The 25794-nt window shown below is 50.5% G+C and overlaps 1 protein-coding gene across 2 annotated transcripts in view; it reads right to left on the bottom strand.

Moving 5' to 3' along the window:
• The window catches only part of HIP1 (huntingtin interacting protein 1), a 147041-nt gene that overhangs the window by 22980 nt on the left and 98267 nt on the right, over positions 1-25794 (bottom strand). For both annotated transcript variants that reach the window (XM_026516024.4, XM_026516025.4), the window contains exons 2-13: positions 25663-25726; positions 22355-22497; positions 22040-22096; positions 15276-15356; positions 11655-11731; positions 11175-11236; positions 7042-7182; positions 4788-4845; positions 1850-1925; positions 1597-1737; positions 950-1047; positions 514-586 (exon numbers count right to left, since the gene is read on the bottom strand). In XM_026516024.4, coding sequence (XP_026371809.2) covers positions 514-586; positions 950-1047; positions 1597-1737; positions 1850-1925; positions 4788-4845; positions 7042-7182; positions 11175-11236; positions 11655-11731; positions 15276-15356; positions 22040-22096; positions 22355-22497; positions 25663-25726 — 1071 coding nt within the window. The remainder of the gene's footprint in view (positions 1-513; positions 587-949; positions 1048-1596; positions 1738-1849; positions 1926-4787; positions 4846-7041; positions 7183-11174; positions 11237-11654; positions 11732-15275; positions 15357-22039; positions 22097-22354; positions 22498-25662; positions 25727-25794) is intronic.

Genomic DNA, 25794 nt, shown 5'->3' on the forward strand with positions numbered 1-25794 from the left:
ACCCGGCCAACAACAGGGTGATGGCAGGGGGACTCTAGTCCTCTTAGAGTGGCCTGGGAGCAGTCCTGGACGAGCTGGCACGAGGGAGGAGGCGATGTTCGCCTGTCCCTGGGAGTGAAGCCTCCAGCCAGGGGTGGGCCCGAGGGGCAGGCCTATTTGCCACCCCAGACACTGCACACAGCCATGAGAGTTACAAATCAAACCTTCCGATAGCCATGGGAGGAGAACAGGTCTTCTCACCATTGGCTTCGTAGCCAGCTGGCGATCACGGTTCTCTCTAAGAACCAGAGGGACACGGGTCTTGGCTTAGAAGCCATTCTCAAGGCAGGAATGATGGAAATGCAGTGCCACCAAGACCACGGGAGGACCAGGTCCTTCTGGCTTTCACATTTCTACTAATGAGCGCCCTGCACCCCCCAAATGTGGTCCGACAAGTGTCTCTGTGAAGCAAATTTAATATGAACATGTCATGTCACGGCCAAGCCCAGAACCAGATCAGAGCCTGACTCATACCTCAGTCTTCATGTTCTCCAGTTGTGCCTTTAGCTCACTGACGTCTCTGTACAGTTGACCAATTAGGTGATCCCTGGGAACAGAAGGAGAACAAGTTTGCTTCCACTGGGCTTCCATCCCTTTCCTTCTAAATGCGAGCTGGGAGATCAGGGGAGGAAGTTAAAAGCTGGTGTTAATTTGGGGAAAGTTCTTTGAAATTCCACGAATTATACGCTAAGACCCTCTCCATGTTATGGGATCTGAATCTAACACCCATGGGGTATTTTAGCCTCATCTGATCTCCCTCTGGGATTCCAGAGGCCGATATCTGAGGGTCGAGACACTTCTCTGCGGGGCCCAAGTGTCACTAAGCAACCCGCCCTGGTTGGGGGTGGCCAGCCGGACCCCGGCCTCACGGAGTTTCTGTACCACCTGCCTGCACCCAGCGTGGACTCACTTCTCATCCTTGTTCACGCCGTTCTGACTGTTGAAATTGAATGGGTCGCTGCTGAACGAGCTGCCGAAGATGTCATCAAACTTGTTGTCGAATAAATTCTGTGGTGACCAAAAAGGAGTGAGGACAAAGTTAGAGATCCAGAGACTTCTTTTTTTTTTTTTTTAAAGATTTTATTTATTTATTTGACAGAGAGACAGCCAGCGAGAGAGGGAACACAAGCAGGGGGAGTGAGAGAGGAAGAAGCAGGCTCATAGCAGAGGAGCCTGATGTGGGGCTCGATCCCGTAACGCCAGGATCACGCCCTGAGCCGAAGGCAGACGCTTAACCGCTGTGCCACCCAGGCGCCCCAGAGATCCAGAGACTTCTGTGCGGGGGTCAGAGGACTGAGACGTAAGAAAAGGGACCCTTTTCAACTGGGTTCAAGTCCATCTGTGGCCGCTCCTAGGGACCGCAGGGCAGGGGCCTCGGTCTAGGTTAGCGCTTGTGTTACAACGTGGTCGAGCTTGGTGACAGCCAAAGGGACTTGGTCAGATCGCCTCCCGTCCTCTCCCCTGTGCGTATGGGGCAGCGTGAAGGGCTGCATGTGGGGCTCGCCACCTACTGTCACCCTAAGCCTAACCCTCGGGTTCCAGTCAGGTGCTCCTCACCTGCTGGGAGGCATCCATGTCCACAAGGTCATCCTTCTCCAAGACGGGCTCGCTGTCCGGGGACGAGGCTTCGGCTGGGATGACCACCACAGGGCTGATGTGTTCCGACAGCGCAGAGGCTCGCAGGAAGTTGGGTGGGTTCTGAAGACGGAAGACACACCCCCAAACCGTGTCACCCGCCAGGCCTGCCCGTCTCTGAGATCTGAGAGTGCCCAGGACCCGCAGCTCCTATGGTGGGGCTGGGAGTGCTTACCTCTGGCAGCTGAGGGATCTGAATGAGCCGCTTGAAATACTGGAGGTTGCTGGAGCGGTAGAATAGATCTTTCAACCTGGGGGTGGAGAAGGGCCTGAGGGGTGCTGGGTGCCTTCCCGGCCCCGGGTCGGGGACAGCGCAGACCCCCCAGCTGTCCTGCTGTCCACCCAGCCCAAAGGTGTGGGCTGTCAAGGAGACGACCTTCATGACGCTGGGTTTCAATTGTGACGCTGCAGGGGAGGTTATCTGTAGCCTGTCCCCACTTAGGCTGTGGTGAGGAAAGAGGGATTCAAAGGACAGAATCCTCTGGAAGAGTGGATCACCCTAGAACAAATTTCTGCATCACTGTGGAATCTATTCTGGTGGCTGTCTTCCCAGGACCATCTGGCTCAGAATAACATGAAAATAAATTTACTCTCTCTGAGGATACACCACCTAACCATAGGAATGGAGAAGGGAACATTACTAAGGGAGATCCCTTTGTTGTGGGGCTCTATGTTATCTCCCCAGTTAGACTAGAAGCTTCTAGAGGGCAGAGACTGGGCCCTGCTGAGCTGGGTTCACCACAGTACCACGCACAGAGGAATTAACTCATCAAGACCTCATTGCAGAAAAGCAATCTATTTATACTGTGTCCCAATCTTGGATGGGTATGGGAATGAAGAGACCAGATTCTTTCCTCATCTTCAGATGTCCATTTTGAATCGGAACATGGAAGGCTGAGGAAGCAGAGAGCACCAGACGGATTTCCTGAGAGGAAAGAGGGTCGTGGGTCTCTGTGCCCTCTCCCTGCAGCACACGATCTCCCCCAGCTCAGCCCAATAAACTAAACCCCTGCGGTCTCATGCCAGCCCTTCTGACCCCAAGGTTGGGACTGCCTCAGTGAGGCCCTTGGTGCTTTCCCTGAATTCGGGGACACGGAGGCCTCAGGGAGCCGCCAGGTCTGCACAGACGAGGCTTTTATAGGCTAGGAAAAAATGAAAGGAAATAAGATCACCTGACCACACATCCCCCTCCTTCTGGGCTGGAGCCAACAGTAATAGGCTGCATTGCTTTCATAAGCTACTGGAATTTACCATTCCAGGAAATCAGCCCCAAGGCCTGTCTCCTAGGATTTAATAAGTCATTTATTATAGAATAAACATATAAGGCTTTTCAAATGGAAAAAAGAAACCGGGAGGTTAGCACAACCCTGAACTTGGCCTCTGACTGCTGCCCGGGAACCAGCAAAAGAAGCCTGAGCTCGGGATTTGGCAGCTATGATTCTTCTCTGTTGTCAAGGCCGAAGAAATTAACAGGCAAAACAAGAGGGTCAAAGATAGCGTGCTGAGCCCCAGTGCCCTTCTCGTCACCTGGGTTTTCTCTTTCACGCCATTCCTTCCCCTTTTCCTTGGGCACACGTAACGAACAATAAACTGTACTTCTCCCCTCGCCAGCGATTCTCTTTCCCAAATGCACAGAATAATTTACCCTTCAGTCAGACAAGCTCTTCCTCTTCTAGACAAGACAGCTGGCTTACTACCTTACTAATTTATCCAAATATTTATGCGTAATTGGCTACTACATATCAGGGGCTAGGGACGTAATAATGGAGAGTCGAGCAGAAATAAAGCTGTGCTAAGAACCACGAAAGAAATAAATTAGGTGCTGGGCTGGAGAGTATGGGGGCGGGGCTGGGGTTGGAGGAACAGGAGAGGAAGAAGACCTGACTCAAATAAGAGATTTAAGATTTAAGGCCAGAGATGTCTTTGTGAGGAGGTGACCAAAGATGTCCCAGAGCCGGCCAGGCTGGGAGAAGAGCCTCCCAAGGAGAGGGAACAGCAAGCATGAAGGCCCTGATGGAGAAATGAGCCAGGAGCGTTCTGGGAACTGGAAAAGAACCCCATGCGGTGGAAACACCATAAGCCTTAAAGATGAGGTCAGAGATGACAAGCAGGGCCTCGTAGACCATGGAGAAGAGATTGGATTTTATTCTCAGTGTAATCAGAAGCCGCTAAAAAGGCCCTGAGCAAGGGAATGATGTCTTTACGAGGTTGTTCTAACTGCTGGGGTAGGGCGACAGGATTTCAGGGGGTAGGAGTGGAAGCCCAGGGCACCTGCCATACTGGAGGGTCCAGGCACACAACAATGGTGCCCCAAAAGATTGGAGCTATGATTGGTGCCAAGGTATACATGCAGAGCATCTGCCAGTGGACTGGACATGGGGGATGAGGACAATGGTGAGTTCCAGACCTCTGGCCTAAACAGATGTGGTAGCGTTTACTGAGATAAAAAGGGCTGGGGAGGAAAAATTTGGGGCTTTTTGTTTATTTATTTTTAGAGAGAGGGAGAGAGAGAGAGAGAGCACAAGCAGAATGGGGAGAGGGACAGAGAATCTCAAATAGACTGCATGCCAAGCACGGAGCCCAGCGTGGGGCTTGATCCCATGACCCTGCTATCACAACCCAAGCTGAAACCAAGAGTCAGACGCTCAGTCAACTGTGCCACTCAGGCACCTGGGGAGAAAAAGTTTGGGGAGGAAAACCTAGAGCTCGGTTTGAGATGGAAGACAGACAGGTGGGTGCCTGAGACTGGAATTCAGAGGCAAGTCTCAGTCAGCTAGAGATACAAATTTGGGTGTTGCTTTTCATGCACATGGTATAAGACCTTATGTGGTCTGAAAACACAGGGAGCAGAAAGAGAGGATGAAGCCCTGGGCATATACAGCAGGTGATAAATGAATGCATGGTATCGCCTTCTTCGACACGCTCATGTGGGTTTTGTTAGAGAACTAACAGCTTCGCCAACCAGGGGTAGGTTTGCTGCCGTCCTCGTCACTTTCCTTCACCGCACTGCTTTACCAAGCTGATACCCTCATTCCTCAATCATTTCAAAGCAGGTGCTCTTGCGTGGACTAATTGAGTTTATAGCATTTGTTTCTCTCCCTTAAGCCACTTACTTCGTGAACTGCTCCATGAAACGGTCCCGGTGGCCTTGCAGGGTGTCGGCTGGGAGACCTGGAAGAAATTGGGAAAAGGGTGAGAGGGAAGAGGAGGACCACAGGAGGACCAGGCGAGCCACAGTGGGGCTCCGGAGGGAGAGGACCAACTACCCTTGGGCTTGTGGCCAGCGCTGCCGGGGGTGTGGGCATTCCTGGCCTAGAGCTGCTCCAGGGACGGGGTCTGGTAACCAAGGGGGCCCAGAAGGGCCAGCAGTGAGTCTAAGGGCGCTTATCCTCCACATCTGTCCTTCTGTTTGTTCCTGCAGCGTGAGCCATTCTGGGCACAGTGGGCTGGAAGTTGTGTCCCTGACCACGGAAGACGCCGTGGTGACCTGACCAAGCATTAGGACGGACCCCCAGCAGCTGGCGGAGGTGTGGGTCTCCCAGAGGTACGTGCAATGGGTAGGTCCAGCGCAGACGTTAGCCTGCGAGGGATCCATAGAACCTGCCTGAGAGAATCCCTGCCAGAAGGCAAAGATTATAGAACAACACTCAGGCTCCCGGTCCGGTGCTCACTTGGTCACAGCCAACGGCAAGATGCTGGACAAGCAGCAGCCTCTTAGACCAGCCTCCTCCCCCTATAGGGCGGGTTCTCTGAGGTCCCTTCTCCTCCCAGAATGTGTGACACTGCGTACTTCAACTATAAATCACAACTCAGTGATCCCCTTATTTCTTGGTTTACTCCTTAATGCACATTTTAGGAATTTTTGAAGTTTATACTTGGTACAAAGAGAGAGTATGTGTATATTATACGATAATTCAAAACACCCAGTATACAGTGGATGACAATGGCACTTTACCTCAGTGGCCTCTCTCCCCAGAACCCTTAACCCCAGTCCAGTCATGAGAAAAACATCAGGCAGACTTAAATCTGGGGACATTCTACAAGCGTGCGACCAAATCTCGAAACTGTCAAGGCTGTCAACACAGAGAAAGTCCGAGAAACTGGGACAGCCAAGAGGAGGCTAGGGAGACACAATGACTCAATGTAATATGGTGGCCTAGATGGGATGTTAGATAAAAACCATGGAAATCTGAATCAAGTATGGACTTCAGCTGATAATAACATATCAACATTGGTCCATTCATTGTGACAAATGTACCATATTAATGTAAGATATTAACAATAAAAGAAACTGGGTTCAGGGTACGGGGCACTTTCTGAACCATCTTTACAACTTTTCTGTAGATCTAAAACTATTCTAAAATGAAACCTTTATTTTTAGAGACATACATATTGTGTAGGGCAACTGCCTTTCTTGCCTCGGGATTCAGTCCACCCTCTGCCCCTCTGGGTGTGCTCACTTGCTCCAAAGCCCTCTGAACGTCTAAGCTCCGATTCCGACCTCCCTTCCATGAGATGCTCCTGGATTAACTTGAGTGATGCTGCTTCCCGTCCCCCTGAAATAACTAGACCCACTTCTTGTCAGAGACCACAGTACTAGAGTATCCCTTGTCCCGTCTTCCAAAACACATCCTGGCACTTTGCCCTTTGCCAGGGCTGTAACACCTTGCTAGTATCCACTCAGGACTTGATTTTTGTTGGTTCTCCATCATCCACATATTCTGCACGTGTATATCCCTCATGGGGACGCCTCTTCGTGTGGCCCAGAAACCACCCACGTCAGCCTCACCTGGGGTATGGTTTCACCATGCACACCCCGAACCTACCAGACCTACAGGAGCAGGACCCACACGCATTGTCTTAAACAAGGAGCACACAAAAGTATAAGAACTCCACAAGACCAGTCGTTTCCAAAATAGAATCTGCAAAGGCATGCCAGGATCCATGGCTGGGTAGGGGCTGGCCCACCACTGTACGAGCAGCTCTGTTTTACGTTTTCTATTTCCCCACCAAATTCTACGTGTACAGAGAAACTGCGTGGATGAACACTTTGGAAACCACTGTCCTTGCACCTGTGGGTCCAGGCCGCGTCTGGGATCATTCGTGTGGGTCCTAGGAAACATGACGTGTGTGGACGGAGACGTGGTGAAGCCAGAAGTGGAGGGAGGGAGCTGTCCCAGGACACCGCTATGGAGAGCCAGGTGCTTCCTTGACCAAGGCTTGTGCCCTGCTTTTCACTCTCAAGAGGGTCAGGAGCTCTAGGGCCTTTGGGAGCAGGAGCAGAAAGGGCACGGAAGGGACAGCCTCTCGCTGTAATCCTCCTTCAGGCCAGAAGCGCACAGAGAAGATCCGGCCCATCGTACTCACAGGAGTGGAGTTTGAAGAGGAGCTTGACGGTGTAGTCGTACAGATGGCTGCAGTCCAATATGACCTGGATCAGCGGCGCGAGGCGGCACTGGCCGGCTGTCGTCACGGACACCGAGCGGGACATGTCCAGGGAATTGAACACTAGGGAATTAAGGGGACACAGGCCGTAGGGGATAGAAAACTACAGGCAACCTTCTCAGAGGGGCAGAAAGCAGAGGTCTGACACACACCTAGGACCCAAGCTCTGTGCACACGCTACGTCATCAGATGCAGTTAGCCCTTACAGCACTCCCGCGGGGCAGGTACTCACAGGAGCAAACAGGGTGAGTCCCCTGAAGGCAATCACATGGGGGAAAATAGCACACATCGATCAGAACACAAAGGAGGGAGTAATGCAGTCCTGGCTTCCTAGGGGGCTTGCCACAGGGTCTTGGGACACCAGAAGCGGACATGTGCAGGAGCCCCAGGGCATGTTGCTCCCTGTGTCTTGCTCCACGGACCCCTGGACCCCTCCACATTACCCTCTGCCCCCCCAACCCCTTGGTTTTTGTTTTTGTTTTTTTTAATTTTAGGGAGAGAGAGAGAACCCAAGCAGGAGGGGCAGAGGGAAAGGGAGAGAGAATCTGAAGTAGACTCCACGCAAAGTGCTGAGCCCAACACGGGACTCGATCCCATGACCCTGAGATCACAACCGGACTTGAAATCAAGAGTTGGATGCTCAGCTGACTGCGCCACCCAGGCGCCCCGTACCCCTCGTTCTTAAACTAAGCAACCAGACGCCTGGCCGTGGACCCTCAGTGTGCACACCACTGGCCAGAGCCGAACTCCGTCCTGCAGAGGCTACCCACCACCTGGGAGACTCCACCACGGCCAGCATCGAGAAAAATCTGTGAGCGGGGCTGCCCCGGAGGAAAGCCCAGAGTGGCTGTGTTCATCCTTCCCTGACTGCACTAATCCCTGTTAACTGGCTTACTCTGGCAGCTGAAAAAAAAAGGAAAAAAAAAAAAAACCCAAACAGTTCTAATTAAAAGGCAGCTTTTCTTTTTGACACAAATTAAAAGCAGCTGTCACAGCAAGGCGGCCATCCTCAAGGCTACTCGCTTCCTTGGGCTCCCCTCTGGCAAGAAATCACAGACTGCTCCACCCTCCAGCCCGCCCGCCGCTTTCCAGGAATGCCCCTTGGCATCCGGTAATATCTAGAGCAGTGTGACTGTGGACAAGTTACTCAACCTCTCTGTGCCTCCTGATGCGTTTCTGTAAAACGCAGGGGGTTCTAATAGCACGTACCTCACAAAGGTCTTGCATGTATTCGAGGACAGTGTTGAGTAAAGTGCAGGGCACTGCAGCGCATCTTGGTGCTGGCTTTGAGAGTCATTAGAATCCCCTGGGGAAATTTAAAATCTAATGTTTGCCTGCAACTCCCCTACCTCCCATTCTGTTTTAATTGGTCTGGGGTAGGGTTGGGGCGTAGGTGCGTTTCAAAAGCCCCCCAGGTGATTCTAACAGGCAGCTAGGGTTGAAAGCTCTATTTTCTAGCTGAGTGGTTCTCATGAAGCGGAATCAGCCGGTAGCACTGTGCAACCGAATTCTGTGATGTCGTAAGTGTCCCTGAACCGTTCAATATGGTGGCCACATGGGGCTACAGGTGCCTGAAATATGGCTAGTGCAACTGAGGACCTGACTTTTTAATGTTATTTAGTTATGATTTATTTCGGGTTGCGTGGGTGGCTCAGTCGGTTAAGCGCTTGCCTTCGGCTCAGGTCATGATCTCAGGGTCCTGGGATCGAGCCCCGCATTGGGCTCCCTGCTCATCGGGGAGCCTGCTTCTCCCTCTCCCTCTGCCTGCTGCTCCCCCTGCTTGTGCTCTCTCTCTGTGTCGAATAAATAAATAAAATTTTTAAAAAATTATGATATAATTAATTTAAATTAATTTAAATAGGCACTACCATATTGGACAGTGGCCACCATATTGGACAGTGTAGACCTGGCGGGGGAGAGGGGTGGGGCGCTGCTAAAACACAGATGGCTGGGTCCCACCTTCAGAGATTCAAATTCAGGAGGTCTAGGGGGGCACCTGGGGCTTTGCATTTCTAACAAGTTCTCAGGAGATGCTGATGCTGCTGGCCCAGGGACCACAACTGGAGAACTGTTGCAAGTGCTGGAAATCAATGTTAACTGTAACTGGCTCACATTTCCCACAGTTGAAATCCAGGGACACCTGAGGATACTGGCTGGCACCTTGCAGGGTCACAGACTAGGACTCAGAAGCTGGAGAGACTTCTTCCAATGCCAGTTCCCTTGGTTTTTGCAGCACGCAGTAGGGAACTGGGGACGGGAAAGGGAGCGGGGGAGATGAGTGGTAGAGGGCTCTGGATTTCAAATCATTGCTCACTCAGGGGCAAGGAAGCCACCACCATTTAACCATGTTGGGGTTTGTGCCAAGACTTGGGGTATCTCCACTCTAGAAAACTCGAAGTGGCTGATTCACTTCCGACAATCCCACAGCGTTGGGCTGGATATTGACCCTGTTTTATGAGCACTGTTCCCCTGTCCTTTCCTCATTGCTGTTTATCTGAAGCATGCATTCTTGAATTTTGGGGAGCTCTTGCTGTATTCCAGGCACTGGGCTAGAACAGAGGGAAGTAACTCAAAGACGAGTAGGACATGATTCCTGATTCCAGGGAGGAGCTCAGCATCCAGTGGTAATGATAGAAATGATCAACCCATATGAAAACTGCCAGGCAAGGGCGCCCGGGTGGCTCAGTCGGTTAAGCATCCGCCTCTTGGTTTCGGCTCAGGTCGTGATCTCATGGGTTGTAGGATCAAGCCCCAAGTTGGGCTCCACACTGAGTGAAGAGTCTGCTTGAGATTCTCTCTCTTCCTCTGCCCCTCCCACTTGTGCTCACTCTCACTCTACAATAAATAAATAAATCTTTAAAAAAATGAAAAAATAAAATAAAATGCATCTGTACCATTTCTCCTACCTGGCTGGGAACACCTTAGGGCAGGGATTCTAGTCTGTGTTTCATTTTTACTTCTCTATTGACTTTTGCAGAAGAAGGTTGCTAGCAGGCTAAGTACCTTCTTTTTTCTCCTACAAACCACGGTTCCCAACAGTTTGTGGTGATCCTCTCACACATCCAGCCTGAACTGACTGGCCAAAGTACGAAGGCATTTGCCGCCCTGGCCCAGGCCTGGCCTAGCGCTGGCCACTAATAGGCCAGTTCTAAGTAGCTGCTGCACACACCAACATACCAAAGGAAGGTGCAATTCAGGGGGACAGAGAGGCTGTTTTTCCTGAGAAAATCAGAGCCCCAGGAGCGAGTCCCACGTGTCCAAGCACTGAGAAGGTCGCCAAGCCTGTGCACAAATACTCCCAGCTCGGAATCCACTCTTTCACGGAGCTGGACACTTGTCATGGAACATCCCGGATCTTAGAAAACGGGCTCTTCTGTTCCCCGGGAGAGAAGGGGGAGCCATGCTGGCAGATGTGGGGAAGAGTGGACCACAAGAGAAGGAACGGACTCTTCCCTTCCTGACTCCTGTCAGGGAAGTGTCAGGGGCTGACAGCCGGGAGGCGCCAGAATGCTCAGCGAAGGGAGCCTGGAAGGGCGGCCAACTCCCCTTGCCAGTGGAAAGGGGCTCCGTGGGCCTCTCACATGGACTTGGCCAACAACTCAACTCGACCAGCTGGTCGACCCTGTCTGCCGACCAAACAGCACACGGCAGCCCCTCCTCCTGAGCAGGAATCCGTCCTGAGTGCCAGCCCAGCTGAGTGGCAGACAAAGCACCAGCCAGCACTGGGGCCACAGTCTGAAGGTTATCAAAGAGGTCAGACCTGCCTTTGGGCTCTGGGAGGCCTGGGCTTCCAGAGAGAGGCCAGCAGGCTGGGGAGCACGGTCGTTCTGCTCAGAATGAAATCACCGACTCTGAAAATACCCACGAGCTCCAGCCCCTCCCTGCACCAGAGACGAGGAGAGCAGAGATAGGGTGCGGATAGTCCCATTTCCTGGCCTGTGCTACACAACCTTGTAGGGAGAAGGGGGCTAGGACGGCTGGTCCAAGCCAGGAACAAAGCTTGGAATTAGGCAATTCCCATGAGAGCCTGGGCCAGATGGGAGGGAGAGACTCACCAGTTTGGAAGAGGTTAAGTTCACACTCCAGGTAGTCAAACATCTCCACTGTTAACTGGAAACTGGACACGAGAGGAGAGAGCTTATATTCCAGAGCCTGAGGCCAGTGCTTTACCTGTCGCCTCCCCCCGCTGCTGTGTTGCTGTCTCTGTCCCCAGTGCATATGTGCGTGCACACACAGAAACACGTCCACCCACACACACTCAAGCCTTAGCCCCCACCTACGTGGACCTTAAGGTCATTTGAAGATTAAGCAGGGTGAATTCCACAGTGACAGAGGCAGAGGGGAGGACAGGTGCCATGCTGGGTGGGGAGGGCAGAGGGTGATGCCCAGAACCCGGTCTGGATGAGGCACCAGCACTAAGTGGCCCCACCCCAGCTACTGCCCTTGCCATCATCAGGCCCTGTGTGACCCCAGCCAGAGTGGCAACATCGAGCTTTCTTCCCCGTTGGGTCCACAGCATGAGGATGGCCACTCACAAGTTGTTAACGTCGCTCTCTCCAGCCTCATCCAGCTGCCGGTCGCTCATCTGAAGGTTGCCCGGGAACCTGGGATTCTGGAAAGGGAGGCAGAGGAATGAAGTCAGGACAGAGCACCTCAACTAAGCTGACATCAGGCAAGCCGGCTTGGGCAGCAGCAGGCTTGATTCTGCTCGGGTAGCACCCGCACCCTTTGCGGGAGGATGTGTCAGTGCACCCAGACCCCTGACCAGCTCACAGCAGAGAACATCTACTACCCATCATCAGAGGTGAAGGCTGCATCCCACCCCTGGGAGTCAGGACAGGTCTCCGCCCTAACAATTCACGTCCCGGGACATTCTTCTAAAGATGCTCTCTGGCACTGCAGTGAGACACAGTGTGACAGCAGCTGGCCCTCAACCATCCACGAGGCGCAGACAGTCCTGCATCTGCATATCCCCAGTACATTCTGATCCCCACCCATGCTTCCCTCTGTCCTTCGGCCACTTCCCGAAGCTGCCATTGTGAGCTCGGGGAGGCAAACCCATTTTCATACTGGCTTTAGGGAAACATAATGAAACAAACCTGAAGGTAGGAAAACATTCCATCACGCGCCCTGCCCCCAAAGCCAGGAGACATTATTATGCATCATTAATCTTGTCAAATATCCGTATCATCTTTTCCCCAGTGTGACCCGCCAGGAGTGGATGGAATGCGGGGCAAAGGGGAAGGTGCAGACGGGCATACGTGGGTGGCCAATCAAGGGGATCTCAATTCCACGGAGAATATTTTAGGCTCTGAAGACAGAAATCCTCCACTGCACATCTCCTGGCTCTCCCTTCTGCCCTGGCCGCCCCCTCCCACCCTCGGCTCAGCACCCCCGCTCCTCTGTCTCAGAGCCAGCCAGTTCCTCGAGCGCCCCCTTCTGGCCGCATTTAACCTCCTCGCTCAGTCTGGACCTTACGGAGACCTGCTCCGGTGTCCCTCGCCCTTCTTGCTGCCTGTCTTTCCACCACACTGCTGTCAAAACCTGGTGAGCCTGGGTCTTTGAGGGGACGAGCTGTCAACATCCCGGGAGAAGGACTCACAGCTGGAGTTCCCTTTAATCATGTTCTCCAGCCTTAGTGCCCCTTCCCAGTCCTTGCTACTGGCCCCGACGGGCTCCCCTTTCCATCAACGACTGTTTCGCTCCCAAACTGGGTGCCCGGCTCCCACGCCACCACCCTGGTGCGTGCCTTCCCCCTTACATCACCGGAACTCCCTCAGCACCCTGCCCCCACTCCCTTCCCCGTTTTGAATGTGCCGGTGGTCCTTCTGTTCCTCCAGCTTCAAAAGAGCAAGGGCCAGCCTCTCTCCTGACTCAGGATCAGCCCTCCTTGTACGCTACTCCACCTGATCTAGGTTCTGGTTCATTCTGTCCCTCACGCAAGGGGTCCTGATTGAGCACCTGTTCTGGGCTAGATGCTGGGCAGGACGCAGGACACGAGGAGACACACACATCTGTCCTCCTCCTGGAGCCTGCAGTCCAGAGCGCACATGGCCTCACTCTGCCTCCCTGGGCTCCTACACTTCTTCTGATTGCCCAGGTCCTTCCCACGGGCCCCACATCTCCCTAGGTGTTGACCCCCCCACCCCTCCTGCCCGTCTTCAGAGAGTCCCCACCACTCTTGCCTGTCCTGGGGACCACCATCCTCAGCTGGCTCTCACTGTCTTCCATTCTGAGTGGGACGGTCTCACACAGCTGCCCGGTCACCCTCCCTCTCCACCTGCCTGTTCCTCACACTGACGTGGATCTGCGGTGCATTCCTCAGGAACCCCAAACTGTGCTGGGCCTCAAGCTGTTCTGTCTACAGCTGACCCTCTGACTGGAACGGCCGCCCTGCCCTTCTTCAGCAGCCCCTCCTCTCTACCTGCAAGGTGGCATCCAAGGATCTGGGGGTCTGGGGGAGGCGGGAGTGTACTCCTTGGGAGGGAGGGAGGGAGGGAGGGAGGGGAACGAACTGTGGGGCCAGAGGGCAGACCGGCAGACTGTATGTCCAGCACTGGCTGCCCCTCCGGTTCGACCTGCTGCCTTTACGTGACTCCAATATTCCACCTTGGCTGGTGTGGTCCCTGTCCCATCCCCTTGAATCCAGGGACCCCTGTGACTGCCTCAACCCATATAGGACAGTAGAAAGGATGTTCTGTAACTTCGAGTCTGGGTCATATAAACGCCACCCACTTCTCCCTTGTTCTCTTGGGAAACTGGCCGGGCTGCAAGGAAGGCCTTACTAGCACTGAGACTTGACGAGGAGGGAGATGCCAGGCCAGCTCCACACTGTCCCAGCTCCAGTCAGCACCGGACTGGGACCACAAGGGGGACTTGCAGCCTGCACCTGCCTGGCCCAGCCCTTCTGGAACTCCTGCCCCACAGAAGGTATGAGAGATGATAAAGGGTTGCTGGTGTTTCAGCCACTGAGCTGGGGGTGAGCTCAGGTGTCCTGCCCGTGAGAAGCCTACCTGGGTGGCCGGCATCTGGGCATGGCACCCCATTACAAGCTCTGGTACCATCCCTGCATCTCTCAGTTCTGGTCCTCACTGGACTTGCCTGGCTCGTCTCCCAAGCAAATACGACTCCTGGAGGCTGGCCCAAAGTCCCTTCACCTTTCTCTCTTCAGAACCTAACCCTGGGCTGCGGCAAGCACCCGACTCTACACAAGCAGAGGGAAGGGTGGCCACTGAGCAGAAGGGGCTTTTGTGCCATCAGGCCTGGGTTCAAGTCCCACCTCACCACCGAGCAGCTGCGTGACAAGGCAAGACACTCAAGTGTCCTCCCAGTTTCATCTTCCTCGGCTATAAGAATACCTCCTTCCTCTGGTCGCAGCAGGGATTAAACAATACACAGGACTGGCTAGCAGAGCAGGGTGGGTTCCGTGAATCGGAGCCACGCCACCCTCCCCCCCGCTGCCCCGGCCGAGTCCATAAGAGGTAAATCTCCTTCCTTCCCCATTTCCAATGCCAGCTCCCCACCTGCTGTCAGGCTATTCCTCCCGACCCCTGCTCCATTCACACCCTCCCTCCATCGTCTACCTCGGCCTGCTTCGATGCCACAGCCCTGCATCATTTCAGAAGGCCTCTGGCTCCTGCTACAGGCTCGCGGGACTGCTCTGAACCGTGACACGATGCCGAAGGTACGTAAGCCTCCTCCCCTGATGGATCTGGACACTCCTGACCAGCAGACCCTTTCTACCTGTCCTCCCCTGCCACCTGGTTACCCAGCACGACGGTTTTACCTGCATTGGGCGCATTAGAAATACTGTCTAAGGCCACAGGCAGACGCAAAGAAGGTTCTGTGTGGGAACTCACTACATAAAAGGGATGTTTTTATTAATAGTCAAGGCAGTGCTTCTGAAACATTTTCCTAAGGCAGCCTAGTGGATAGGGCTCCTCTCTGTAAAATGGGGAATAAAAGGTCCGGAAGATGTGGGCCCGAATCCCAGTCCTGAGTCCCACTGCAGCCGTAAAATAGCTTCCTCTTGCAGGATATGGTATAAACACCCCCTGAGGGGCCCGGGCCGCCTTATTCCCCGGAAGACCTGAGAGTTCGGCCCACAGACGTGCGGGGGGGGGGGGGGGCTACGGGGCAGAACCGCCAGCACTCACTTTGGTGTGATATTCCATCTTCGTTCTTAGCAGTCTGAGGTAGACGCTGCAGAGCTGTCCGTACCCCTCACTCAGGTGGCCCTTTTGGGAAAGAAAAGAAAGTAGGGCATCAATACTAACATTTGGGGGAGACTGACAGCCAGGACTTCTGTTTTCAACAACATATATATATTTTTTTCTGATTCTGAAAATAACATGGTGGAAAATTTTGGAAAATATAGACAAGCACAGGTACAAACAAATCACCCTTAATCTAAACACCGGACAGAAAAATGGTGAACATCCTGGAGAACAAAATGTTATTTAGTTTTTTTTTTTTAATTTAAATAGATACTTTTTTAAAGTTTTTTTTTTTTTTAATTTAAATAATCTCTATACCCAGCATGGGGCTCGAACTCATGATCCTGAGAGTAAGAGTCGCATGCTTGGGGTGCCCTGGGTGGCTCAGTCGGTTGAGAGTCCGACTCTTGATTTCGGCTCAGGTCATAATCTTGGGGTCGTGGGATCAGCGATCGCTGGTTGCTTGGTGCAGAGTCTGCTAGAGATTCTCTCCCTCTCCCTCTGCCCCTCCTCCTGTTCGCACTAAATAAATAAATAAATAAATAGGGGCACCTGGGTGGCTCAGCAGGTTAAGCCTCTGCCCTCCGCTCAGGTCAGGATCCTGGAGTTCCAGAATCGAGGCCCGCATCAGGCTTCGGGCTCGGTGGGGAGTCTGCTTCTCCCTCTCCCTCTACTCCTCCCTGCTCATGTTCTCTCTCTCTCTCTGTCGCTCACTCTCTCTCAAATAAATAAGATCTTAAAAAAAAATAAGCAAATAAAAAATAAATAAATAAAATCTTTAAAAAAAAAGTCACATGCTCTTCTGACTGAGCCACCAGGTGCCCCTAAAATAATGTAGACATTATTTTTTCGAGCTGTTTTAGGTTCTCAGCAAAACTGAGCAGAAAGTACAGGGATCTCCTATATACCCCCTGCTCCCATGTGTACAAAACCGCCCCCACTGTCAGCGTCAGCACCAGAGTGGGACATTTGTTCCAACTGATGAAACTTCGCTGGTACATCATCATTGTTCAAAGTGAGGTTTACATTAGGAATCACTCTCAGTATGGTACATTCTATGGGTTTCGACATATGGATAATGTCCTGCACCTACATTATGCTATCACACACAATAGTTTCACTGCCTTAAAGATCCTGTGTTCCACCACCTTTATTTTAAAATATAAAATGGAATCCTCATGAGCTGAACAGCTGGGGTTCCCACATGAGCGCTAACTCCTATATCTTCCTCTGGGTGTACCTACATCCTCTAGGGTACAGGAACCCCACTGAAACATGCCTTGAAGGGCACCAAAGGGAGTGGGGTCATCAGAGAATGTTAAAAATATCAATGCCAGAGATCAGACTATTTCCTAATGTTTTAGTTTTCTATGAAAAATCGTATTTTATGAATTGTACATTATACTTGTTCACCATGGAAAAATTAGAAAAATTAGAAAGTAGAGGACAGCAGACAAAGCGAAACGATGCTCAACATCGAAGACAACTATATTCCACATGAAAATGCACCAGGATCAAAAAAGCAAAAGATGAATTGATCTTAGACTTCAACGTAAAGCGTAAAACTATAAAAGTCACAGGAGGTAACAGATGACCTTGGGTATGGCAATGACTTTTTAGATAGAACACCAGAGTCAGGATCCATGAAAGAAATAATTGATCATCAAACTGGACTTCATTAAAATTAAAAAAAAAACATCTAGAAAAGTCACTGTTGAGAGAATGAGAACCCACAGACTGGGATACATCTGATAAAGGACTGTTACCCGAAACATACAAAGTAAGCTTAAAACTCAACAGTAAGAACACAAACAACCGGATTAAAAAAATGGGCCAAAGACCTAAACAGACACCTCCCCAAAGAAGATACACAAAGAAGATAGTAAATGAATGTACGAAGAGATGCCCCACATCGTACGTCACCTGGAGACACAAATTAAAACAACACTGAGCTACCAGTACACACTTATCAGAACGGCCAAAATCCAGAATACTGGTAACACCAAATTCCAGGGGGGATGTGGGCAACAGGAGCCCTCCCTCGTTGCTAGGTGGGAATGCAGGATGGTGCAGCCACTTTTGAAGACGGTTTGGCAGTTTCTTATAAAATTAAACTTACCCTTAACCACACAATTCAGCAATGGCGCTCCTTGGTTTTTACCCAAAGGAGTTGAAAACTTATGTCCAAACAAAACCTGCTCATGGGTGTTTATGGCAGCCTTATTTATAACTGCCAAAACGTGGACGCAACCAAGACACTCCGTGGCTGGGGAATGGATAAATAAACTGGTATACTCCTTCAATGGGGTAGTACTGAGCACTAAAAGTGAAATGAACTGTCAAGCTCTGAAAAGACACAGAGGAACTTTAACTGCATGTTATTAAGGGAAAGCAGCCAATCTGAAAAGGCTACATACTGCAGGATTCCAATTCCATGACATTCTGGAAAAGGCAAAACTGTACAGACAGTAAAATTAGACCAGTGGTTGCCAAGGGCTGGTGGAGGTGGGGAGGGATGAATAATTGGAGCACGGAGGATTTTTGAAGTCAGTGAAACTGTTCTGTGTGATACCACAGTGACGGGTACATGTCCTGATACGTTTGTCCAAAGCCACAGAATACACGATGCCACAACACCAGCGAACCATAATGCCAACTATGGACTTCAGGTGATTATGACGTTCTCAGTGAAGGTGCATCACTTGTAACAAATGTACTATGCTGGCAGGGGATGTTCATAAAGGGGGATACTACACGTGTTTGGGGACAGGGGGTCTATGGGAAATCTCCATAGTTCCTGCTCAATTTTGCTGTGAACCTAAAACTTACTCAAAAAAAAAAAAATAATAATAATAAGGGGGTACCTGGGTGGCTCAGTTTCGTGGCTGACTCTTGATTTTAGCTCAGGTCATGATCTCAGGGTTGTGGGATCGAGCCCCAGGTCGGGCTTGTACTGGGGGTGGAGCCTGCTGGGGATTCTTTCTCTCCTTCTCTCTCTGCCCCTCCCCACACTGGGGTGCACTCTCTTTCTCACTCTCAAATAAATAAATAAATTTTTAAAAAATAATAAGGTCTTAATTTAAAAAAAAAAAGTAAAAAGGTTTCTAATATCCAGAAACTCTCGGCCAAATGGAAGAGACAACTACATAGGAAGCAAGGCCTAAAGGAATTCTGGTTTGGATAGCAAGTCAGGCTAGGTATCTGGGTTGACCTTCCCACTGCAAACTACTAAAATATTGGGTAAAACATTTAAAACTTCTTTTTGAAGGCATTAATGAACTAATGAGAGGGAAAGGAATCCTCAGGCCACAGACTGAGTCCATACAGGTACTAGGAGAATAAGTGGAATGCTGGGGTGATGGAGTTGGTGGGGACGGGGGTTTTGCCATACCAGGTAGACCGAACTTTGGTTTTCTGGGCCTCAGGAGCCAGGTAGTGAATAGGAGTCAGGGCTCTGGCCTGCCCATGTTGAAGAGTCTGGTGCAAGAGGCAAAGACTGCTTCCCTGGTGTAGGGGAACTAAGGGTGAACTGGAAATAACACAGATCCCAGCACTCCTGCACCAAAGGAGTCCTCCCTGAGGACCTCAAACCACTGTTGTGATCAGAGGGAGGGAAAAACAACTCCTGGGAACTGGACCCAGGAGCCAGAACTCAAGGGGATGTGCCTGGAATTCACAAAACCTTAAGTTAAGAATTTAATTTAGAGTGATCTCAATGGAAGCAAATGCCCATTCTCTCTGGAGGAAACTGACTTGAAAGAGTTCCCACAAATAAGATTCCTAGGAAAATGAGCAACACACAGCAAAAAATAACTAAGCACAAAAAGAAACTCCATAGTATGAACAACATTCATCAAAAACAATGGATGGCAGGAACAGATCTCAAAGGGCTTTAGATAATGGAAGTATAAGAAATGAAATAGGAGAACACTGCCTAATTTGTCTAAGTAAATAAGAGGCTGTTTCAAAGTACAAGCAGGACACAAGAAATCATAAAAAATGACAAGCAGATTTCGGGGCAACAAAAAAGAACTCCAAGAAATAAAAGCTAGACTAAAATTATAAATCTTACGGAGAGGTTTAACAATAGATTACACCCAGCTGAAGAAGGAACAAATGAACTGAAATTTAGATTTACTGAAATTATCCAGAATGTAGTAAAGAGGCAAACCAGTAGAAAACAATGAAACAGGGGTTTAAAAAATTGGGGTAAGGGGGGCACCTGACTGGCTCTGTTGGTGGACCATGAGACTCTTGATCTTAGGATTGTGAGTTCAAGCCCCATGTTGGGAATAGAGCTTACTTAAAAAAAAAAAAAACCCGGGGGGGGGTGGCGTGCCTGGGGCCTGGGTGGTTCAGTTGGTTAAGCATCTGCCTTCGGCTCAGGTTATGATCCCAGGGTCCTGGGATCAAGCCCCGTGTCAGGCTCCCTGTTCAGCAGGGAACCTGCTTCTCCTTGTCCCTCTGCCTCTCCCCCTGCTTGTGCTCTCTCTCTCTCTCTCTGTTTCTCTGTCAAATAAATAAATTAAATCTTAAAAAAAAAAAAAGGCACTGGTGTATAGAGTGGGAAAGACTGACATAACTGAAGTCTCAAGGGTAAATATAGAATGAAGCAAAGGCGATAGTTGAAGAGACAAAGAGAATTTTTCATACCTGATAAAAGATATTAACCCACAAATTTAAGAAGCCTAAGGAATCCCAAATAAATTTGTGCCTACTCTTAGTAAGATCTTTAAAATGGCCAGAGGAAAACCAGATTTGCTTCAAAGAAGGGACAATGAGTCTGACAGCCGACTTCATGGAAATGATGGAACCCAGAAGTCAGTAGAAGGATATCTTGAATAATATCATCTATGTGCTGAGAAAATAACTGTGACCCCAGAATCCTAAACCCAGGGAGAGTACCTTCCACAGAGGTGGGTGAAATAAAGACATTCCCAAACAAGTAAAATAGGTTATTTGCCACCATGAGAGTCACCCTAAAGGAAGTAATTCAGGCAGGAAAAAAGTGATCACAGATGTTAGAATGCAGATGAAAAGAAAGAAAGAGCACAGAATAAAACAATTAAAATAAAATATCTTATAGAGTCTAAAAAGAAAAACAAAACCAAAATTAAAATACATGACAACAATAACATACAAGTTTAGGGGGAGGGCATGGAGTGAAAATATTCTAAGGTCTTTGTATTATAGAAGGAACAGCTAAAGATATGAATTTTACCTCTTGATAAACTAAACATGCATTTTGTAATTATTGGATAACATACCAAAGAGTAAAAAATAAAAGCAGAGTTAAAAAAAAAAAGAATCTCCTAACTAGGGGCACCTGAGTGGCTCAGTCGTTAAGCATCTGCCTTTGGCTCAGGGCGTGATCCCAAAGTTCTGGGATCGAGCCCCACATCGGGCTCTTCCACTGGGAGCCTGCTTCTTCCTCTCCCACTCCCCCTGCTTGTGTTCCCTCTCTCACTGGCTGTCTCTCTCTTTGTCAAATAAATAAATAAAATCTTAAAAAAAAAAAAAAAGAAAAAAGAATCTCCTAACTAGTATTAAGGGGAGAATGGAATGAGAAAAAAATACCCAATCAATCGAAAGAAGACAAGAAATGAAGAGAAACAGAAACAGGACAGAAGGGGAAAACAGCACAAACTAAAATGGAAGATATAAATCTAAAAATATCTTGTATTACAATAAATATAAGTGGGGTAAATGTACAACTAAAAGACAAAGACTGTCATTGTAAAGAAAAGCAACAATAAAATACAACTAAATGCTATTCATAAGGGACTTTTCTAAGATATAGAATACAGAAAAGTCAAAAGTAAAAGGGTAGAAAAAGATACACCAGGCAAATTCTAACAAAAAAGAAGACCCAAGCTTTCTATGTTTAGAGATATAATCAAAAACTCCCCAACATGCACCTGGGGGGTTGGGGGACAACTCTTAGCTTTGCTCAGACCAACTAGCCTGTGATGTAGGAAAAGCTGCTTCCTTCTCTGGGCTTGTATTCTCATCAGCAATGGGTGGACTGGAGGACATAATTGCTAACATGCTGTGAGTGCAGACAGATACAGGTAAGAATCTGAAGCAAAGGGCCGGAGCTCTCAACCAATGGAGGCAAAGAGACATATCAGAATCAACCCAGGAAGAGTCTTCAAAATGCAGGTTATGCACTGTCAATACACATACTCCTCGGACAAAAGACTCTAGAGGCATCCTGGCATGTGTATAAAAACCTTTTCCAATTGATTCTGATACCACCACCTACCTCCTCCCCCATCCAAAGGCACTGAAAATCCCTAGATTCTCAGGAAAGAAGGAAAAGAAAAGGCATTGGCGTTAGGAATTGGGAATGCTAGCTCTCAATGTACTGTGACCCGCATTGGACCAGCAGAAGGAAAGATACAGGAATTGTGGCAGAGTCACTGCTGAGGGATCCCAATGCCTGGAGAGCATTACGATATGAGGTTCCACTGGCAGGAGAAACTCCCAGGGCCTAGAACTTCCCTATAACTTCAGGGCCCCCAGGTAGGACTGTGGATATCATGGTACTAGTTGGGGCCATTATTGACCCCTCCACGATGCTCATGAGAGAAGTCCTAAGCAAGCTGAAAGAGATGAATTCATTCTGTTCCACAGTCCTTATTCTGTGGCCTCCTGGGAAGGAGAGCAGGTGCAAGTGGCCCCAGGTTCATCTCCAAACTCACCCACATTCTGCTCATGTCACTCAATTCATTTTTGTATCTCAGGGAGTCCTTCAGGACCTGGAAAGGGAAGAGAACAGGTGATCAGAGAAGAGAAGGCAAGGAGACAGAGGATGGTGTAAGGTGGGGCTGGGGTGGGCAGAGAGGCTGACCAAACAGATAAACCCACCCCTAACCAGTAACCAAAAGGCCAGGAGAAGGGGGCAGCTGCCCCCCTCTGTGCAGGAGTGGACAGCACTCCCTTTGCCCCAGGCGATCCCACCTTCCCCACATGGGTCCCTGGCTCCCTGGCCATCCCCTGCAGCCCCAGGAACTCACGTTTGGATGTCCATCTCGGAGGAGTTTGTGAAACACATGGCAGAACTTCCAGCAGAGGACAGCGTTGCTAGAGAGGGGCAGCCGGTTGACAACAGACCAAAAGGTCTGTGCCCCTTTCTCATGGTGGGTGCCCAGTATGCACGGTGAGGGAGGGTCATGGAAAACAAAGGCATAGATGGGCCTTTTCCAATCTGTACAAGTGTGCTCTGGGTCAGCGGCGGTCTGGTTTGCCTTTAGCGGGAAGACACCTTGGTTGGAATCAGGGCTTTGCTGTGGGAGGCAGACTCTGCCCTTCCCCTGGGTTTGGCGGAGGGTGAGATGGGGCCTTTCGGGGAATAATGACAGCTCACATTTTAGCAACACATTACAGCGTCTCAAAGTTCTCTCCTATCCAGTCTTCAGAAGCGAGGGCACACTTCAGCTCTTCGTCAGGGCCTCCTCAGCTCCTCTTCAAGCAGCACCTGACTCCTCTCCATGTGGGCACTTTGCTCTTTTCTGTGATTTATTTTTTTTATTGAAGTACAGTCGGCACCCAGAGTACATTCATGTCAGGTATCCGACAGCGATCAGACAGCTTCATACAGCTATGGTCTGTCACCGGATGACACCATTACAATACCACTGACTATTCCCAAGGCTGTACCTTGCATCCGCCTGACTCAGTCATTCCGTAACTGGAAACATTTTCCTAAAACTTGAAATGACTCTTATACCCCACCCCTTCCATCAACTTTCTTGGTCTCGTTCAGCAGTGCCTGCATCTCCCTACACCTTGAACTTGCTGTATGTGGAATCCTGGGGTCACATCCACCCAAGATCCAATTCCAAACACACCCACGGACTCCCCGCTGTGATCTGCGTGTAATAAATGTCCACCTGGTCTCGCGTGATTTTAAGTTAGAACCCCACTCCTCTGTGCTGCGTAGAGGACGTCCGCATTTCCTTTGTAACTGCTCACTTACATGGGCCCCGCACACCCAGTAACTGGGCACCATCAACTCCAAGGGTAGGTCTTTCCCCAGAACTACAGGCTTCTTTGTCAAGACTCAGGTAAGAAGTGGGTGCCACGCAGGACAGAAAGACTTGCCTCGGGTCAGAAACTCTATGACTCATCCCGAACCCATGTTGTTTCACTTCTGAGCTGCAAGGTATCATCGAGTTCCTTCCCCATGGTGAAATTTGCATTTTGAGGGGGGCGAGCTTGAACGCAGACTTCTGGGTCTGGAAACTGACGTCAGCTTTTGGTCTTAGAGGGATTTCTGAAATAACTACACAGTTTCCCCTAAAGCACAGCCCTCTCGGGCTAGGTGGAAGACAAGAGGAGAGATGGACAGCTCCCACCCCTCTTGTGGGCTGACTTCTCGTGGCCAACTGTGGTTACTCTACTAGAAGCCAGAGCAGGTGAGGAGCTAGCCAGGCACCCTGACTTTGAAAGAGGCGAGGAGACCTTTCTGTCCTTTGATTTCATAAGCATTTTAACGCACCCATTCCACATCAGGAACTATAACAGGCACTCTGGGATATAAAAAAACAAAAAAATAAGACTCAATCCCTAACCGTCTGGGAGTAGATACATGGTGGAGGTGCGGGAGGGGGGGGGGCAGTTAGACACCCAGGATAAATGGTTGTCTGAATAGCACTTCTGATGTCAGACTTCCAAATGCTTACTCAGCTGGGATTGACGGGGACTGACAGTCTCCAAAAAAATCAATAAAGAATAAATGTTTTGTGATATCTTTAGGCTTTAAAACCCCACTCTTTGGAGTTGAGCCTTTAAACATTTATCCACCTCTTAGAAATGGTGAAGCAGAGAAACTCGCAGAAGGTGAGAGCTGGAACGTTAGACCTTTGAAATCTTCTTTGGCCAAGACTTTCATTTGGCAGACGAGGGGACGAAGGCTCACCGAGGCCCCGCTGGACCCACTCAAGACTTCAGAACAAACCAGACTGCTGCGGAGGTGGGATTCCAGAATCTCCTTGTGGTGTCCCTTCCATCACCGCAGGTAGCCTCCCCGGAAGGGTGTGATGTGGCCCTGCCAGGTCCCTGCCCCGAGCACACTGGCCTCTGACAACCATCTCTCTTATTTCATGTCTCAATCAGACGGATCAGTACTCTTAGCAGATGGGGGTCAGGACCAGGTCATTCCCCCCGAGAAAGTTAACTGGGCTTTCGACTCGGTAAAGCAAGGGGACTGTGCCTTTCTGGGGATAAAAGGGCAAGGTCTAGCTAGGCTCACTGTTGGGCCAGGTCTTTGGGGTACCTGGGAGACGTCCTAGAGCCCCCATCCTGCAACAAAGCCCTAGAGTCCAACCAAAGTATCTTCCCACCAAAGACAAGCTGCTTTCCCACCAGTGAAGAGCAGTACGGGCTGTTAGCAACACTTCCCAATGGCCTGCCATAGGCTAGGCAACCCGCTGGCGGGGAGGGTCTCCTCCAGGGGCTGAGGTGGGATGGCTTCCACATGAGCTGTTCTGACCTGGCTGTGTTACCACCACCACGACGAGCCCAGGCACGCAGCAGCTGCTCGTCGCAGACAGAAGCCCAGCCTCCGCTTGCCCTGCTTCTGCCCAGCACACACACAGATAATGGCTTCGCCCCACTGGCAGCCTCGCCTTTGGAACTCTGGGGACCAGCCCTCCAGCTCTCGGACACTACACATCAAGGGCAGATCCCAACGGATCCAACAGCCAGCGCTACCTTCCAAAGCCACGCCCCACAAGGGTGGCTGCCCAGGGCCTAATGTGGCGTGGGGGCGGGGGCAGGGGTGGTTGGTGAAAACGTTCAGGCCACCAGTTCCCTAAGCTGCCTTGAGGTTCCTGTCTTCTCCCCTGCTGACGGTGGGTGAACCAGCTCACGCAGGTGGATCTTATGTCCATGGCTGAGCTCCTGTGCCAGCATAAGGCAGCCGAGCCCTTTGTTTGGCTTTCGAGCTCAGAGAAGGGGAGATGATCATGTTCCCAAGGGGGTGGTCTGTATGGCCCCTACGGGGCAAGTGCAGGGTCTGGAGTGCTATGACAATCCCTCCTGTGCCCCCAGGAAATCTCTCAAAGGGAAGTCCTAAGAGGGGCGGGGTCCTTGGTAAGCTGTAAAGAATAAGCTGGGAGGTGGTGTTGGTCCCTTCACCCCGATGAGCTGTGGTCTCAGAGGCCAGCTGCTGCCCACTGAGGCTGCTCGAACCCTGCAGGAGGCCTGGGCAATGTGGGGGTTCCCCTTCCTGCAGCTGAGCAAGGACACCTCGCCCTGACCTCAGTCCCCACAATTTGACCCGCCTCAGGGTTGGTCTTCCAAGCAACATCCAAAAGGATATTTCTGGCGTGTTTTTCCTTTACAGCCACTTCCTGCGTATTAATGGCCTTATTGATGCTGACAGTCTGAAAAACAAGAGGGAGGGGGAGGGGAAAGGAGGCTGAGATGAATAAGCTTCTAGAGTGTCTGAGAC

Source organism: Ursus arctos, unplaced genomic scaffold (genome assembly GCF_023065955.2).
Source record: "Ursus arctos isolate Adak ecotype North America unplaced genomic scaffold, UrsArc2.0 scaffold_2, whole genome shotgun sequence".
NCBI classification, from domain to species: domain Eukaryota; kingdom Metazoa; phylum Chordata; class Mammalia; order Carnivora; family Ursidae; genus Ursus; species Ursus arctos.